General features: G+C 40.6%; 2 protein-coding genes across 9 annotated transcripts in view; one reads left to right on the top strand and one right to left on the bottom strand.

Moving 5' to 3' along the window:
* DPY19L1 (dpy-19 like C-mannosyltransferase 1) overlaps positions 1 to 16,046 on the top strand; it is a 242,327-nt gene that overhangs the window by 137,364 nt on the left and 88,917 nt on the right. For 7 of the 8 annotated variants that reach the window (XR_013829892.1, XR_013829893.1, XR_013829894.1 and 4 more), the window contains 2 exons: positions 8,413 to 8,594; positions 10,647 to 10,900. The gene's annotated coding sequence lies outside the window, so the exon portion shown is untranslated. Of the gene's footprint in view, positions 1 to 418; positions 452 to 8,412; positions 8,595 to 10,646; positions 10,901 to 16,046 lie in introns of those variants that run through there. The other variant, XR_013829899.1, reaches the window with a different exon arrangement.
* NPSR1 (neuropeptide S receptor 1) overlaps positions 11,335 to 16,046 on the bottom strand; it is a gene marked incomplete at both ends in the record, with an annotated part of 136,715 nt that continues 132,003 nt past the window's right edge. Inside the window, 3 exon segments of the mRNA XM_079931945.1 lie at positions 11,335 to 11,382; positions 11,522 to 11,612; positions 12,470 to 12,650. Of these exon segments, the coding sequence (XP_079788071.1) occupies positions 11,335 to 11,382; positions 11,522 to 11,612; positions 12,470 to 12,650 (320 nt within the window).

Below are 16,046 nucleotides of genomic sequence, written 5' to 3'. Positions count from 1 at the left end.
ATGTGTTCTTTTTGTACAATGTCCTGCCCATCTCCCTTTGGCGGACCCTACCTAACAAGAAACAACTGTCAAAGGAATTGGGAAATGTGGTTTGCAGAGTCCCTGCCCCACCTTCAGCATCAAAAGTGGAGTGGAGGGTGGGCTTGGAGCTGAGAAACAGTAGGGACATAAAGGGCCCAGATGCTGTGGATGGCATTGGGGGAGTGTCTGATGAAAGAGGAGTAGAAAGGTCTTGATAGAACTTCTGGTCTCCTCATCTGAGGATCACCACACCCCTGGTTGACCATAGGCTAAATAGTTAAAACACAAAGGGATTGAGAACAAACAATTGAAAGTCGATGGTGGGTGATGCTTGTCCATTTCTGATGTTTCCTTTTATGTGGAGATGCCACATTTTCAACTTTTATTTGCTCTTCAGTCACCCAAAGGGGAAGGAATGGTCTAATCTGCGTCAGGAATTTGGAGAGAATAAACTGGGCATGCTCGGCTCAGCCCTCCTCCTCTCTTGGGTGCAGGCTGCTTGCAGGTTGGTGATGTTCTTCTCTGCCCCTTCTTCTGTAAATCTTACTAGTTCACTAATATTTATTGACACCTACTCTATCCCAGGCACTGTTCTGGTCCTGAGGATATAGCAGTGAACAAAATAGACAAAGATACTTGTCTCATGGGAGATGCAGGCAATAAGCAATAAACATAATCAATAAGTACATTATATAGTGTATTGGGAGGTGATAAGTGCTGGTGCAAAGAAAAACACAGAACGGCATGAGAGATCAGGATTGCGGGGTTGGCAGCTGCAGTATTAAAGAATGTGGTCTGGGTAGGCTCACCTAGCAAGTGCATTGAGCAAATGAGGAGAGCCATTTGTCTGCCCACACTCAGAACCCTGTAAACACCACAGCTTTTGAGGTGTTTTGAATACTGGCCAGTCTGTTTCTCAGTCCAAGTACCACTTGTCCCCAGGCCTGGACATGCCCTGAGTATCTTGTTTGAGTAGGACTATGGGCTGTGTCTCCCAGCAGAGACAGGTTTAATCACTAGGTTTACCTGTTGAGGTGTCGTCTTGGACCAAAGCCTCAATCATAATTGCCTATAATTAGTGCTTTACCCAGCTTTGCAAACAGAGGCATGTGGTCCATTAGCCTACCCACCTCACCCTGCCTCAGTTGTGCAGCCAAGACAGCAGTATCAAAGCAATAGCTATTGCTATTGGCAAACAAATGTGCACACTGTTTTTCTTTAAGGCAGCAGTCCTCAAAGTGTGGTCCTGATCCTGGTGGGTGGAGAGAACCTTTCAGGGAGGGTCTGTGAGATTAAAACTATTTTCATAGTAGCACTAGAATGTTTTTGCCTTTTTCATTTTCATTCTCTCATGTGTACAGTGGAATTTTCCAGAGGTTACATGGCATGGACTAGCACAACAGATTGAGTGCAGAAGCAGATTAAAATACTCCTTTTTTCCCTAACTACATATTTGTGTGAAGCCTGATTTTCTTTATATATTTCTATCAAAACAACATATTGCCACAGATTGAATGCAGAAGATCTGAAAATCCAGCTGTCTTCTATCAAGCCAAACTTAAAGAGATTTGCAAAAAGTTAAAACAAGTCACTCTTCTCGCTAAATTTTTTTTTTGAAGGGGGAAATACAGTTACGTTCCATATAGGAGATATTTATGTTAATATGTAATGAGTTTATTATTGTTATTTATAAATTAATTCATAAGTAAATATTAAACATTTTCTCACTTTTAATTTTTTTTTTTTTTTTTTTTTTTTGCGGTACGTGGGCCTCTCACTGTTGTGGTCTCTTCCATTGTGGAGCACAGGCTCCGGACGCGCAGGCTCAGTGGCCATGGCTCACGGGCCCAGCCGCTTCGCAGCATGTGGGATCCTCCCGGACCGGGGCACGAACCCGCGTCCCCTGCATCGACAGGCGGACTCAACCACTTCACCACCAGGGAAGCCCTTTCTCACTTTTAATTTTTAATGCCGTAAATATCTATGGGTATAATCCACATAAACAAGCATAAAGGGGTCCTGAGATCAAAAAGTTAAGAAAGGCTGCTCTCAAGGGCTTCAATGTGATACCCCATTTGCATGTTGTTACGGCTCCCAAAACATCCCTTCAGAGGCATCCTTCTTTGTTCCCAGACATCACATAAACTTGTGGCCATACTTCCCCACCTGACTTTCTTTTGGGTATCTACCTGCATGCAGAACTACTTTATACTAAGGTCTGTCTTCTTGGGTGGGGGCGGAACAGCATTTAGTTCAGAGTGGAGGGAATAAATTAGAGTTGTCCTGGGTTTACCTAACAGATATCTGGAGAGTTGCAAGGTGATCAAGTTGGACTCTTAGAGGAACATTTGTCCTCAGGTTGGACCCAGGGCAACTGGACGGAGGTAAGCAAAGGTGGCCTACACATTTCCTGGCCATGAGGAACGTGGGCTCTAATGACCCGGCATGCTTTTGAGTGCTGGCTCCTCAGTACTGGCCCATTGAAGAGCTGCACCAGAGCCCCCTGCACCAGAATCATCTGAGTTGCTTGCTGTACATACAGATTTCCAGGCTCTACCCAGAAACCAGTGATTCAGAATGCGGTTGGGGATCTCAAAATCTGTACATTTTTTCTAACCCCTTGGGTGATTCTGTGATGCAGCCAGATTTGAGACCATTTGATCAGCCTTCTTAAACCCTGTCAAATCGTTATAGAGATGAACTACATGATTTGGGCCCCAAATATTTCTTCTAGCCCCCTCCTGCAGGCCCAAAGTACCTACTTTTTAGCAGTTAGTTCTTTGGGGATAGGTAACACCACCTCAAATGTTCCCTATTTACATGAAACCCTATCTGGAGGAATGCTGATTCAGCTGTGATCTGGGAGTAACGTAGCACGTGTATTATCTATCTGCTATACATGAGGGAGGAGAAAGGGCAGAATGGATGGAAACAGGAGGAGGAGACTCTTTGTAAGTACATGGGAGGCTAGGAGTAAAATCTTCAGGACTCAAGGACCCCTGAATAGGCAACAAGAGAACAGAAGCTAGTTATTGATTTCTGCTGAACTGACACCCAAGGCTCTGTGGAGGAGCAAAGATATATTTTCTGCAGATTCTGAAAAATGTTGGCATCAAATATTCCTACTACTGGATGCTAATGATACATGCTGGCTCGGATGCAGAGAAGGAACCCAGAAGGATCTTTCAACCATCTCATCTCTGCTGTTTCTTGTATGTAACTGAGACCCAATTGATCACCTCTCTGTTTCCAGTCTGGCTCCCTTCTCTGCACAGCTTCCAGAATAATGGTCCTAAAAGGCTTTTAAAAAATACAGTCTTAGAAACTCTTTTTATTGTGCAATGTAACACACACTCATAAAAGTGCACAAAACTTAAACGTATCGCTTAATGAGTAATTAGAAAGTGAACACCCAGAGCAAGAAGTAGAACCCTGCCAGCCTCTTTTCTGCAGGCTCCCTCCTAAGCACAGCTCTTCCCTCCCCACAAAGGTGCCCCAATCTTGGCTTTTATAAAAAGTAGTTTCCTTGCTTCGCTTTAGAATTTTAATGTCCGTGGGTGCATCCCCAAATACAATAGTATAATTTGGCTGTTTTTGAATTTTACATAAATGAAATCATATAGTAACTTTTGGTATCTATCTTCTTTACTTTTATATTATGTTTTTAAAGAATTTTTCATGTTGTGGCAGGCAGCTATCGTGGGAGTTTTGGTCATTTCTGCTGCTGCAAAGTAGTCTATTGTATGAAATATACCACAATCTATTTATCTGTTGTACTGGTGGGCATTTGTTTTCCTCCAGTTGGGGTTCTTAAAATCAATGCTATTATGAATATGCTTTCACAGATATCAAGGCACAAATAATTATACTCTTCTGTAGTATCTGTACTTAGGAATGGAATTTCAAGGCTACAGGGTACATGCATCCTTAATTTTTATTAGTTAAAGGCTAGAATGGTTGTACTAATTATTTACCCACAAGAACAGAACGAGAATTTCTGATACTTCACATCCTCACCAACACTTAATATTGTCAAAGTTTTTTAATTTTTGTCAATCTGGTGGGTGCATTTAGTATTTCATTGTGGTTTAATTTACTTTTCCCTGACTTTTAATGAGATTTAACATCCATTTTCATGTGTTTATTGGCCATTTGGAAAATCTCTTTTCTGAAGTCAAGCCTTGCCCATTTTTCTATCTGCCTTCTATTGTTTTTTCTTACTGATTTGTATGAGTTTTTATATATTCTAAATACTACATCTTGGTCATTTGCAAATATCATTTCTCATTCTGTAGCTTGCCTTTTCACCCTTTTATGATGTCTTTTGGTGAACAGAGTTTCTAATTTTAGGTAGTCAAATTTATCAGTCTTTTCCTTTTAGAGCAGCAGTTTTTTTGTTTTGTTTAAAGAGCGCTTTCCCTATTCAGAGATCTTAAAGATATTTTCCTACATTGTTTCTTCAAGGCATTTTGTCTCATGCAGTTAGATCCAGAATCCACCTGGAACCACTTTTGCATATAATCCACCAGGCTTTCATTTTCAATTTTTCCCATGTAAATGCACAATTGTCCTCACATCATGTATTGAAAGGAGCACCCTTTTCCCATTCCTCTGCAATGCTATCTGTGAAATAAGTCAAGTTTTCCTATATGTGGACATCTTTTTCTGGACTCTTTTTTCTGTTGCGTTTGTTAATTTGTCTACTCTGACACAATACCACAACTTTTATTATTATGGCTTTGTGATAAGTTTTGGTATGTGGTCAATCAAACATTCCCATTTTTTTCTTCTTGGTCAAGAGTATCTTGGCTAATTTTGGCCCTCTGCTTTTATATATAAATTTTTAGAGGCACCTTGTAAAGTTCTATAAAATTCCTGCTGGAGCTTTGATTGTCATTGTATTAATTTTATGGATTGATTGGAGAAGAATGGATGATTTTATGGTATTCAGTCCTCCAAATAATAATCATGATGTATTTATTTCTACATTTAATTAGTTCTTCTTTAATACCTCTTAATAATAGTATCATGATTTCTCCATAGAGATTTATATACCATTTATGAACTTCATCTTTTAAGGATTGTAAATAATAATTTAAAAAAATAAATTTTATTTGTTGCTGTCGTGTGGAAATGATGTAGGTTTTTGTATATTGATTTTGTATTCTGCAACCTTACTAAACCTCATGATTACTTCTAATAATTTATCTCATTTAGATTATAATAGAATTAATAATTCTAATAATTGTATATTATTTTTGATATTCTACTATACATTTATATCAATAATACTGATTTTTATTATTCATTACCAGTTCTTACACCTTTCTTCTTCTTTTTTTTGCTTGCTCCACTGTATTGGCTAGGATCTCAATATGATATTGAATAAAAGTGATGATGCTGGCATTCTTTACTCATCCATTCTTTATTTCAAAGGGACCACCTCAAAGTTTTATCATTAGGTTTTTTGGTAATAGCCTTTAGAGTTAGGAATTTCTTTTTATCTCAAGTTTTTGAAAATCTTTTATCATGCCTAAATGCCCAGTAATTTTATCAAACATTTTCCTGTATCTATTACACTGATTTTTTTTTAATCTTGTAATCTATTAGTGTAATGAGTTATTTAAGTGCTTTTCTAATATTAAGCCAGCTTTGCATTCCTGGAATGAATACAACTTGGCCACATGCTTTAGTCTTTTTATATTTTGCTGGATTTGGTTTGCTAACATTTTATTTGGAACTTTTAATTTTCATGACAGAAGTTCACTTGTAATTTTCCTTTTGGTAATATCTTTGTAGGGTTTTGGCATTAAGGCTTTTTTAGTCTCATAAATATTTTAAAAGTCACCCTTTTTGTAGCCTCCTGAAGACTGTATAAAATTGGAGTTGCTTTGTACTTCAGTGGTGGTAGAACTCACCAATGAAGCCATAGTCTTTCTTTAGTAGTTATGATACTTACTACTCATATTTTCTGTTTCTTCTTCTGTCAGTTATAGCAAGTTGTCCTGTTCATTTATATTTTCAGTTTGTTTTAGTATAAGCTTGATCATAATATCTTTTTATTATCTCTTTATTGACCTTAGGACCTACAGTGATATCCTTAAAATAAATGATACTGCTTATTTGTGCCTTCCCTCTTTTTTTCTCCTTTGCCAGTCTCACAAGAGGTTTATAATTTTGTTATTTTTTCAAAAAACAGAATTTTATCTTTTGAGCTTTTAAAATTATATGTTTGTTTTCTTTTTCTTTTTTTGCCATGCTATGCACAGCATGCTGGGTCTTAGTTCCCAGACCAGGGATTGAACCTGCACCCTTGGCAGTGAAAGCTCAGAGTCCTAACCACTGGATCACCAGGGAGTTCCCATATGTTTGTTTTCTATTTCATTAATTTTACTCCTTTTATTAATTTCTTCCTTATATTTCCTCTGGGTCTATTTTGGTGAATTTTCCTACGTTCGTAAGATAGATGATTTATTCATTGACTTAAAGAAAAAGAAGAAAAATTCTTCTTTCTAGTGTTAGTTTGTATCCCGCACATTTTATATAATTTCATTATCATTCAGTACAATTATTTTCTAATTTCATGTATTTTCTTCTTTGACCATAAGTTATTAAGAAACATATTTCCTAATTTCCAAACATATGGTAATTTTCTAGTTATACTCTTGCTCTTGAGTTCTAGCATAATTGCATTGTGATCAGAGAAACCAGACTATATGAGCTCAATCTTTTGAAAACTTTTTATTTAAAAATTTTTTTTTATTTTTGGCTGCGTTGGGATTTTGTTACTGCACGTGGGCTTTCTCTAATTGTGGCGAGCAGGGGCTACTCTTCGTCGTGGTGCGTGGGCTTCTCATTGCTGTGGCTTCTCCTGTTGCAGAGCACGGGCTCTTGAGCGCAGGCTAAGTAGTTGTGGTGCATGGGCTTAGTTGCCCCGCGACATGTGGGATCTTCCCAGACCAGGGCTTGAACCTGCGTCCCCTGCATTGGCAGGCGGATTCTTAACCTCTGTGCCACCAGGGAAGCCTCCTCAATCTTTTGAAAGTTTTGAAGCCTGTTTTATGGCCTGGTGTATGGTCAACTTTTATAACTGCTTCACATGTGCTTGAAAAGACTGTTTACTCTGGGGTGGTAGGATAAAGTGACCTACCTGTGTTACTCATGTTGTTCCAGTTATGCAGATCATTCCTTATTTTTGCCTGCTTCAATTACTGGAATTAAGAGTGATAAAATTCCCCACTACGGCTGTGGATTTATCTATTTGTTTTGTAGTTCTGACTTTTTGGAATACATACTTTGAGGCCATATTGTAAATGCATAGAAATTCAGAATTATTATATCATCTTATTGAACTAAAACATTTATCACTTGAAATGTCCCTGTTTAACTCTACTAGTGCTTTTTGCCTTAAAATTTATTTAGGTTTTATTAATATAGTCTCACCAGCTTTCTTTTAGTACTGTTTCCATAGAATGCCTTTGTCCACTCTTTTACTTCCAAATTTTCTGTGTCATTGTGTTTTAGGCATGTCTTTTGCAAACAAAAGTCTAGTCTGATGATCTTTGATTATTAACTGGAGCATTTAATCTGCTTACATTATTACAGTTACTGATATATTTGGACAAAAGAAAATCCACCATTTTCCTATGTGCTTTCTATTTGTCCCAGCTGTTCATGTTCCTATATCTTTTGTCTTGCCTTCTTTTGGACTGGTAGAGTGATTTTATCATTTGTTTTTCTTCTCTTTTAGTTTCGAAGTTATATACTTTATTTCTATTATTTTAGTGATTACAACATGGATTCTTGAAATTAAAACATGCATTCTTGGTGTATCAATGTCTAATGGTAATCTATATTCTACCCTCATTCTAGGTAACTCAAGGATTTTAAGCAATTTAACTATCTTTAGTTTCTTCTAGACTTACACATGTACTATTTTTGTGTGTACAAATATGAATACTGAGTCACCTCTCTGGGACTTCCCAGGGGGTCCCTGAGCAGACTGAAAACCATGAGACGACATGACCCAAGCCTCCATCCACCTTAACATTCTATACGCGTGGAATTGCACTTTAAAAATGTTAACCAAACCAGCCCTGTTGAGGATAATGCATTCTTAAAATGCAACTGCAGAGAAATGAAGCATGTGTTTTTCAGGTTTCCAAAAGCGAGGAGGTTGGCCCCTAAACAGGACCATCTCCTTTCAATCAAATACAATCGAAAAGCTGCAGAAAACACTGGTATATCTGCATATAAAATGAGGTATATTCAGATGATGATAAAAGAACTGTAGTTGCCAGTAGCCCTGTAGTTCACCCAAGATGATCCTAGAAGAGCAGAACTGCTTTATTTCCTGCCAAAAATATTTTTGTTTTCCTGTTTCCCCAGCAGACCCAGGCTTGTGGTCCCTTTTGACACTGTGGATGCAGAAGGAAGAGACAAAGTCCTTTCTGTATATGGATGTACGGATATGTCCAAATGAAATGAGGAAGCAAATTTAAGCTGCATGTTTGTTTGGTTGAGAAGGAATACATTTTTTCTCATCATAATCACAAACTAAAGCCATTAAAAAGGTATTACCAGTTTCTGGGGGGGAAAAGTGGGAGATGTTGCTTGGCAAAATTAAACTTCCATTAAATTATGCTCAACACAAGCCCTGAAAGTAGAGAAGTTTTTACCATTTATATTTAATTTAGTTCAGTAAAGCGGAGACACATTTTCTCTAGCATGGCTAAATATATTAAACACAACTTATCCTCGTTATCCTAAATTTTCAACTGTGCCTAAAGCTATGAGATAATGTAACCATTTCTTTGACATCTTGATGTGGGAAGTAAGCACCTTTATTTTATATAGCACCCTGCTGGCTTCTCTGCCCCAACTTGGGCATCCAAGGCTACAAGCGGTGACATCACAACACTAAGCTGCTCACTTTCTCCAAGAGCTCAAACTGTATTTCCCAATTAGGAAATGATGTTTCTCTCACTTCATGGTGATAGAGGGGGAAGTTACAACTTCTAAAGAGCAAATAACTCAGCTTTGAGTCATACAGTCATTGGTCCCCTGGGGAAGAAATTCCAGAAGCTCTGACTCTCTGGATGTAATTTAAGTCTTTACAATCTCAGAACCTGTATCTCTAAAGAACCCACAAGACCCTCTGCTCCAGACTTATTTTGTTCCCATCCTACAGATGAGACAGTTGATGCTCAGAGACATTAAATAATTTGTCCAAGGTCATAAGACTATGGAACAATTACCAGTGTTCCTCAGTGTTTAAATCATGTTTCCTCAAGCTCAGAAAATACATGACAATGAAGATTCTAGAATCCACCCCAATATGAAGCAAGTTTCATTTTAACGGCAGCTTACCCTGCAGCAGCCTGTACCAGCATCTTACTGATCTCCAGTCTTCACTGGGAATGGGAGACACAGCACCACAACAACTACAAAATCACATTCACAGTTTTTAAGGAGCACAAAGCCCCTCACTCAACTCTCTCCTTAACTTTCAGGGTCTATTGATGGGTGAGGTAGGCTTGTAATGTCTTTTGCAGACCAGAGCTTGACAGAGGTTGAAAGCATCTGTCAAAAGAACCCAGGCCTCCCGTTTTGCCAGTGAGGACAGCCGCCAGATTTTGCTGTTAATAGGCTCCCATGCAGGCAGTTATTTTAGCAATGATTCTGTGGGTCTTCTGTGGCACATCTTGATTTAAAGTGAAATGTCAAAAAGCACTTCTCAACCACTCAAAGCTTCCAGGGTTTCTCACTTTTAACTGATTGGACAGAAAGGAAGGCAGCCTTCAAAACTGTTCTATAGACGTACGACTAGATTATTCAGTCTCTTCAAATTCAGAAAATAATTCGGAGAGATGGTGACCGAAGAATCTGATTTCTGGCTAAGAAATACTTTCCCTAAGGTCAGATGGAATTGGAAAGAGAGTTTATGGGAAAAATGCCACTGTGACCTTAAATGTGAAATCTTTGGGTTGACACCATAATGAGGAATAGGGTGCTATTAAAATATATTGCAGATTTTAATAACTCCACTAGCAGTAGACCAAAAAAAAAAAAAAAGGCTTAAGCTCAGAATAATTCTGGGAAGAAGGGTTTTGCCAAGGAGATTTTAATGTCAAGAATGTATGTGAGGCTAAAAATAAGGAGCTCACGCGCATCCCAGAGCCGTGGGTGTGGATGTATATATAATCAAATTAAATTATTCCACTTCAACTTATGGAAAAATCTGATGATAAAAGTTGACTAGAAAACATTTAGTCATATTTCACTTGGATTATGCTTATATATACCAAACTCCGGACTTGTCAAAATAAGCCTCACCAGTGCTTCCCAGCCAAGGTGTTAGATAGACAATGGGTGCGACATGCAAAAATGATAAAGATCTTACAGCAACATCGTGCCTGGAAAAGCCACAGGAATTCAGCTCCCAGCTAAAGAGAGAGAAGTGTCCCTGAGGTATGAGGAATGGAGCCCAGAGTGGTCTAAATGTAGAATGCAAAGGGAGGAGCCCTCAGAGAGCCGAAAAGCCATGTGTTGAGACCCAGGTCCCAACTCGCAGAGCCTGGAGGTCAGGGACCCATGACTTTTTGTACTATTTCTTTTCCTACCAGAGAAAGTACCCCTCAATTTCAACCTTGCTCTGGAGGGCCAGCATTTGTGTTCTTTCTACAAATCATTTGTTGATACAATGAGACTGTGAGGTTGGCTGCTGCCAACACATCCATCTGTCAACCAAGGCCATCTGCAGAGGAGACGCAAAGCTTCAATGCCTGGAAGTGAATTTGTTGGCATTTCAAGACAAACATCTCTTTGGCTACAACTACTGAAACTTAAATCCAAAAATGGGAGGAAAATCTAGGCCCAGGTAAGACTTTTATTGACTTCTTAAACTGTAATTGTAAGACACATGTACCATGCTTCTTTAGTCCCTTCTGCTTGCCCAAGCCTAGGCCCTGGGCCAGTGAATTCTCTGTCCATTGATTCTGGTGCTGACCAGTGGGACAGACAGCTGGGAGTGGTGGGGAAAGATAGGGCATCTTTCCTGGCTGGTGTGAATAGTATGTGACTTCATATTGGCTAGAACTTGCCAATGCAGGTGACACACACTCATTAGGGTGTTTTCCTTGTGCATCCCCCAAGTGATGAAAAGTGCAGGGTGGAGAAGTTGGCTCAGGCCTCGTGCACATGCCCAGGGTGCTGATGGGGACCCAGGAGAGCCGATGGGGCTCAGGCTAGCAATACCACTGCCTCAGGGTCTACATGAATTCTGGCTTGGACAGAATCTGCATCTCATGCCTCTCAGTTCTCTCCTGACATGTCATTCTGGAATCCCGTGATCTTTGCTCCCTAGAGAAAGAACAGAGCACAGAGGAAAAATAATTTGACCTGATGAAAAGGGAAGTAGGGATGTTAAGAGCTAACAGTTATGGAGACTGTATTAAGAATCAGACATTATGCTAAGCACTTTATATGTAATACCCCTCACCTTCCTTCCCCACCACTCACAGCCCTCCTTCCTACTGGTCAGGACCAGAGCCCAATGGACAGAGACATCACTGGCTAAGAGGTAGGCACTGCTGTTAGCCCCTTTTTACACGTGAGGAAACAGAGGTTTATGGAAGTTAAATAACTTTCCCTAGGTCACGTGTAGCTGTGAATCAGCAATGGCAGCATCAAACCCAAGCCTGAAACCATTCTACGATTCTATCACGGAGACAAGAGGAAAGGGGAGGGGAGGGGAGTGCGGCAACGAGCGAGAGGCCAGAGGCAAGGGGGGGCAGGGGATGGTAGCCATTCTAGTACTTATCAAAGATTTTTAGGATCATTGAGAAATGCTACCAGCCATAATTCTAGGAGGACTTGAAAGATCTTGTCAGTTGATGGAGGAGAGATCCAGTGGAGGGCATCAAACCCAAACCTGAAACCATTCTACTGTTCTATATCCTATGGATTTTTCCACCTATTCCCTGTAGCTTGTGCAGTAAAACAGCTGAAAAACAGCTGAAAAACAGCAGACTGAGTAGATGTGGGAGGGATCTAATTTCAGCTCTGCAACTAATTATTCATATAATCTCAATAATGTCATGTAACCTTGTGAGCCTGAATTTATCTGTAAAATGATAATAATGCTTCATGTTCTGCTATCACCAAGGCATTGTATTGCGACAACTCACGTAGAGAAGCTTTGAACTAAAAAAAAAGGTCTTCTGTATGTGACCTGATTAGGATGGTTGCTATAAGAGGTGATGTAATATAGGAGAAAGCATGAGCCATGGATGAGGCTGGATTTGAATTTGTCATACTAGCGGGACATTTTTGACCCTCCAGTGTCTCATCTATAATCTGCCAGGGAGCTCTGGCATGAGGAAGACACAGGTTGGAGGTGACTGCAGTGGGCATCCCCATGTCTGACCCAGGCAGGAATGCCCCTTACCCGCAGGGGAAGCAGATGGAGCTGCTGAAAACACAGTAGATGAGGGGGTTGATGGCGTTATTCAAGGCCGGCAGGTTCTGAATGATCACAGAGGCATAGAAACGCTCCTTAGTGTTTGGAAGGAGGCTGAAATTGTCCAAGATATCGAAGAGGAAGTACGGACTCCAACAGCAGATGAAGGCTGGGGAGAAAAGAGCCGTTAGCACCATAGCAGCCCACAGCCCAGGGGGCCCTCTGTGTTGGCCCTGATTGCAGCTTCAACTAGGAGCTTCCTTAGCACCTGGAATCTCTCAGAAATACTTAGAACAGTTGTGTGTGTGTTACGTTAATGTCATATTTACTTAAACACACACATCTACACATACATACATTACATCCCACAGATGCATTGCTAAAATTGAGTAAATTTGCTGGAGCTTCTCTATTTGTAAAGGGAGGCTCCAATCTGACCACTGTAGGGATTACTGAAAGGCTGGGAACTGTTCAGCATGGCCTTAGCCTCTCATTCTACACAGTGTGAAAGAAAACCCAGCAAATCCCTTTGGAGACTTTATGGGAAAAGACAGAAAAGGGAGCACTTTGCCCAGATAGTGACTCCTGATTTGCGGTAGATGAGGCGAAGGGTGGTACCTAATGTTTCAAAACACAGCCTGGCTAAGTCACAAGATTCTCAATTTTCTTTTCCATTTCTAAGTCAGCCACTCCAGAAAACACCCACCCTATACCTCTTACAAATCAGTTGGTGTGGGTAAGACTCTGTCTGATTTCTGTTTGGATCCAAATCCTCAGAGGAAAGGGATGAGAAATGGAGATGCAGAGTGTGATGGCCAGTTTTATGTGTCACCTTAACTGGGTCATGGGGTGCCCAGATATTTGGTTAAACGCTATTTCTGGTTGTTTCTGTGAGACTGTTTCTGAATGAGATTACCATTTGAATTTGTAAACTAAAAAAAGCAGATTGTCTTCTCCACTATGAGTGGGCATTATTCTATCCACTGAAGTCTTGAATACAATGAAAAGGCTGAGTGGGACTTCCCTGGTGGCTAGTGGTTAAGAATCCACCTGCCAATGCAGGGGACATGAGTTTGATCCCTGGTCCAGGAAGATCCCCCATGCCACGGACAACTAAGCCTGCGTGCCGCAACTACTGAGCCTGTGCTCTAGAGCCCAGGAGACACAACTACTGAACCTGCACTCTAGAGCCCACGAGACACAACTACTGAGCCCACGTGCCACAACTACTGAAGCCTGCACACCTAGAGCCCATGCTCCACAACAAGAGAAGCCACTGCAATGAGAAGCCCGCACACTGCAACAAAGAGTAGCCCCCGCTTGCTGCAACTAGAGAAAGTCCGTGCTCAGCAATGGAGACCCAACGTAGCCAAAAATTAATTAATTAATTAATTAATTTTTTTAAAAAAGAAAATATCTTCCTAACACTGGTTAGGGGAAAAAATTTAAATAAATAAAAAAGGCTGAGTGAGAGGTGAGTCACTCTGTCTGCTTGACTATCTTCTAGCTTCTCACTTTGACTCAGACTGAAACTATACCTTTAGCTCTCCTGGGTCTATAGATTTGGGGACTTCTCAGCTCCACAATCATGTGAGCCAATTGCTTATAATAATCTCTTTACATATATATCTATCTTTTATTTCTCTGGAGAACCCAGATTATTACCACAGAGATAATCCTTCTTGGGGTTGACTGGACACACACATGTGCTCCCCTACTTTCTTGCTGCATCCTCTCCACCCTTTTTCTCCCCCTTTCTCACGCATAGATTTTTCCTCAGAGAAGTCAGGCTTCCTTTGCCATCTGGCTGCAGGAACCAACTTTCCTCCGTAACGGTTTGACTGACTTTTTTTTTTTTTTTTTTTGCGGTACGCGGGCCTCTCACTGCTATGACCCCTCCCGCCGTGGAGCACAGGCTCTGGACGCGCAGGCCCAGCGGCCATGGCCCACAGGCCCAGCCGCTCCGCAGCTCGTGGGATCCTCCCAGACTGGGGCACAAACCTGCGTCCCCTGCATCGGCAGGCGGACTCCCAACCACTGCGCCACCAGGGAAGCCCAGACTGACACATTTTTTACCCCAGACCTTGGCAATCTATTAAAATGGAGCAATTCAAACACAAAGACCACTAAACATTCTGGGCTCAGGTGGTGAAGTCTGGCATTGGCCCAGAATAGTGGTTCTGGGGCATGGAGGGGCAAAGCTTCCATTTGGGGGAATTTTTAAAATGCATGTTTATGTATTTGTGTGTGTTAGGGGAGGATTCTGGTTTTCCTAGGGATACCGGTCCTCCTGCACGATACGGGCAGTCCCACCCATGTCCCATACATCCTTCAAATGTTATGTGACAGAGAAGCCTGTTTATAATGATCCCAATCTAGAAACTTAACTCTGTTTTATATATGAATACAATATTTTAAATAAATACTGAGTCTTCCAGAAGTGTAATTCCCTTGCAAATAGAGGAAAGATTACTTTGTTTAATTTGGAACTTTAGCAGGATTTGCTCACCTGCTGGGAAAATAAAGTCACTGGCAGCAATGCTGCTTAGTTTTCATGTCTCCATGAAAACACACGTGCATTGGTTTTCATTTGGAGCTATTACTACTTCATTGGGCTGTGCCCAAGTATTTCTATATTGAAATCTGTGTTATTTTATTATAAATTATTTTCTTTCTATTCCTCCTTTATATTATTGTATATTGATCCTTTAAGAATTATGTTAACTAGATAGTTTTATGTATACATTTCATTTCAGCGTGGTAAAGGGGCATTACAAAATGTTATAGGAAGGAGCGTTTGGGTCTGATTGGGCTGTTGACACTGGCTGACCTCCTTGTGGACAGCACTGCTCTCTGACTAAAGGGAGCCCAGTGCCTGGGAATATAGTGCCTGATTACGAAAGGCTATATTGGCTCTGAAACACATGTATAAGATATGTTTCCTAACTCAACATCCGGGGAATGCGCATCTGTGCTTCTGATTATCTGGGAAGGCAAGATAATCTTTGATCTACTTCAGAAGCTTCTGGGAAAGGATTTTGAGCCCTGGTGGGTGGTATATGCTTTATTCCCAGGTCTGCCTGCAGTGTTGTTTTGTGACTGTGTTCTGCTTGCTGAGTCACACTGTTTGTGGTCTGTTTGGCATTTTGCAGCTGCATTTTAGAAAGGTGAGCTGGACGGTTCTGGTGATTTGATATACTAGAAGAGCTAACATGAGAGCTATGCTCCCAGAGCTCCCAAGAGCTGCAAGAAGGGTAGGGAGGGGTAGTATTTGAGCTAAATAAAAAGGAAATGGTACAAATCCCTTTCCTTCTTACATAAGCTCATTCATTCATTCAACTAATATTAATTAAGCACCTAGTGTGCGTGGACCCCCTAAGGCCTTGGATAATAATGTAAGGAAAACAAAAGCAAAAGTCATTGCTCTCATGGATTTCTTATGCCAGCAGGGGAGACAGACAATAAGCAGATCAATATCTATCCTATACTGTCAGGTAGAAGTAGAAATCTGAAGAAAAATAAGGTAGGGTAAAGATTACAGGAGAGCTATTTAAGACTTATCAAG

This window comes from Stenella coeruleoalba (assembly GCF_951394435.1).
Source record: "Stenella coeruleoalba genome assembly, chromosome: 9".
In the NCBI taxonomy this organism is placed as follows: domain Eukaryota; kingdom Metazoa; phylum Chordata; class Mammalia; order Artiodactyla; family Delphinidae; genus Stenella; species Stenella coeruleoalba.
This window is presented reverse-complemented; position numbering and strand designations above follow the sequence as displayed.